We start from the raw sequence: 2,500 nt of genomic DNA, 5'->3' as shown, positions 1-2,500 counted from the left end.
TATACACACACACACACACACACAGATATACACACACACAGGCACATGTGCACACACACACAAACACACACACACACACACACACACACACACATACACACATAGATATGTACACACACACAGACACATGCGCGTGCACACACACACACACGTTTTTATATTTTGACAGAACATAATATCTATGTAGGCTTTTAAAAGTGATAAATAAGTTCTAAGGCCAAACTACTCCTCCAGCTCAGGATCCAACAAAAGAAAAGAAGCTCTCAGCTTTTGTAAAAAGCCCTTTAGAGTAAAGAGTAAAGCCCTTTACAGTAAAGCCCTTTAGAGTAAAGAGAAAAGCACTTAACAGTAAAGCCCTTTAGAGTAAAGAGAAAAGCACTTAACAGTAAAGTTGTTTACAATAAAGAGTTAAGCACTTTACAGTAAAGCCCTTTAGAGTAAAGAGTAAAGCCCTTTACAGTAAAGCACTTTAGAGTAAAGAGTAAAGCCCTTTACAGTAAAGAGTAAAGCCCTTTAGACTAAAAAATAAAGCCCTTTACAGTAAAGAGTAAAGCCCTTTAGACTAAAAAATAAAGCCCTTTACAGTAAAGAGTAAAGCCCTTTAGACTAAAAAATAAAGCCCTTTAGAATAAAGAGTAAAGCCCTTTAGAGTTTACAAGGTCACCTGCTTTTATCAAAAGCTGAATGTTTTTTGTTGTTATTTTCAGGTTCATTTCACTGCTCCTAACAAAGTAGGTTGCACCTGTTTCTGTCTGGTTTTCTCCAGTGGTCAGAGTAGTTTTGTTCTATAAATGTACAAAAACAAAGAAACATACAGTCACACACACACACACACACACACACACACACACACACACACACACACACAAAACAGATACAAATGTAAAATTCGTGCACACACACACATATACACATAAAAGCTGCATGTGTGGAAATCAATATTAAAACCCACTTGTCTTGCAGCTCCAGAAGAGGGGGAGGACCTGCAAAGCATTTATTCAGGTGAACACAGAGACTTCAGAATAAGAGTCTTAGCACAAGTGTTCCATGCAATAAACGGTGTTGTCCTCGCGATAATAATTAATTTTCTATATCACTATAATAGATTAAATTATATCCTCCATTACTGAACTATAAACATTAGATTTGCTGTATATTTGATCCATAACAAGCGAGTTGAAGTCCTCAGGTGTAATGAGGGTGTATCTCCTCCCGGCTGTCGGTCCAGGCCATGGTCCAGACGGTGGACAACCTGCTGCGTCTGGAGGCGCTGGACTCCTGGCAGGACATGAACACTACGGAGCAGTCTCACACAGCCACCATGATGCTGGACGTGATGGAGAAAGGCTCCTTCCTATTGGCCAACAACCTCTACAACGGGGAGTTTAGTGACCGTGCCCCCAACGTCGGTACGACAATGGTGCTTCTCCACCGCCTGGGGTCTGGGTTCAGGTCCACATAAAGCGTGCTGATTACATACCACTCAGAAAGAAAGGCCTTATGAAAGGATGGAATTCATAAACACTACAGATAAAAGCTCAGTATGCTAATGACTGTAGTGTATGATTCATGTATATGCATATCTGTTAATCAGTGCCTATAGACCCTACTAATAAAACTCAATATGCTAATTACTGTAGTGTATGATTCATGTATATGCATATCTGTTAATCAGCACTTATACACACTACTAATAAAAACTCAGCATGTTAATGACTGTATGTCTGATTCATGTATATGCATATCTGTTAATCAGCACTTATTTTTCAAAGTTTTTCATGCAGTTTTTTCACTCTTTTTTAAAGGTTAACATTCACTACACTAGCATAATATCTACAAATCAGCATATATCTGAACTGATTGTTGGCCATGCTCTGATAGTGTGGTTACTACTCTTTGTGAGCTTGCAAATTATCTCATAAAGTTTTTCAATTGTAATGTCAGTTAAACATGTTGTATATGTGTAATAGTGTATCAACAGGATCAGCCGCTATTTTCTTTAAAGTGTAATTGTTGTGTTGATTCTTGTGTGTGTGTGTTAGACCTGGAGGTGTACGTATTGAACACAGAGACTGAGGTCAAAGACCTGTTCTTCCCCCACTCCTATGACAGTGACAGCACCATCCATCTCTCTACAGCTACCATCAAACAATACAGCCGCAATGGTCAGTCTGTCTGTCTGTCTGTCTCTCTCTCTCTCTCTCTCTCTCTCTCTCTCTCTCTCTCTCTGTCCCTCTGGCTCTCTTGTTTTCCTTCATACAGGTAGGCTGGAAAGCTCTGGTTGTCACAGCAACGGCGCCTGCGGTTACAGTCGCCATGGTCACCGTCCTGGCGGTTGCCGTGGCGACGGCGCGGGCACTCAGTGTTCTGTGCAGCTTTATGTCAGTGCTGTTGTGACCGAGTATTTGGTTTGAGAGACACCAGCCAGAGGGCAAGGGAGTCCGACCCCCTGCATTCGTCCGTCTTGGCGCCAGGGTCCTTGTTACCACGGGAGACCAAG

The 2,500-nt window shown here is 41.4% G+C and overlaps 1 protein-coding gene across 1 annotated transcript in view; it reads left to right on the top strand.

Annotated features, from left to right (window-relative positions):
• The window catches only part of adgrl1b (adhesion G protein-coupled receptor L1b), a 51,908-nt gene that overhangs the window by 37,970 nt on the left and 11,438 nt on the right, over positions 1-2,500 (top strand). The window contains exons 11-13 of the mRNA XM_081701438.1: positions 964-1,002; positions 1,229-1,409; positions 2,043-2,165. Coding sequence (XP_081557564.1) covers positions 964-1,002; positions 1,229-1,409; positions 2,043-2,165 — 343 coding nt within the window. The remainder of the gene's footprint in view (positions 1-963; positions 1,003-1,228; positions 1,410-2,042; positions 2,166-2,500) is intronic.

Source organism: Electrophorus electricus, chromosome 18 (genome assembly GCF_041902795.1).
Source record: "Electrophorus electricus isolate QZ-2024a chromosome 18, ASM4190279v1, whole genome shotgun sequence".
NCBI lineage: Eukaryota > Metazoa > Chordata > Actinopteri > Gymnotiformes > Gymnotidae > Electrophorus > Electrophorus electricus.
This window is presented reverse-complemented; position numbering and strand designations above follow the sequence as displayed.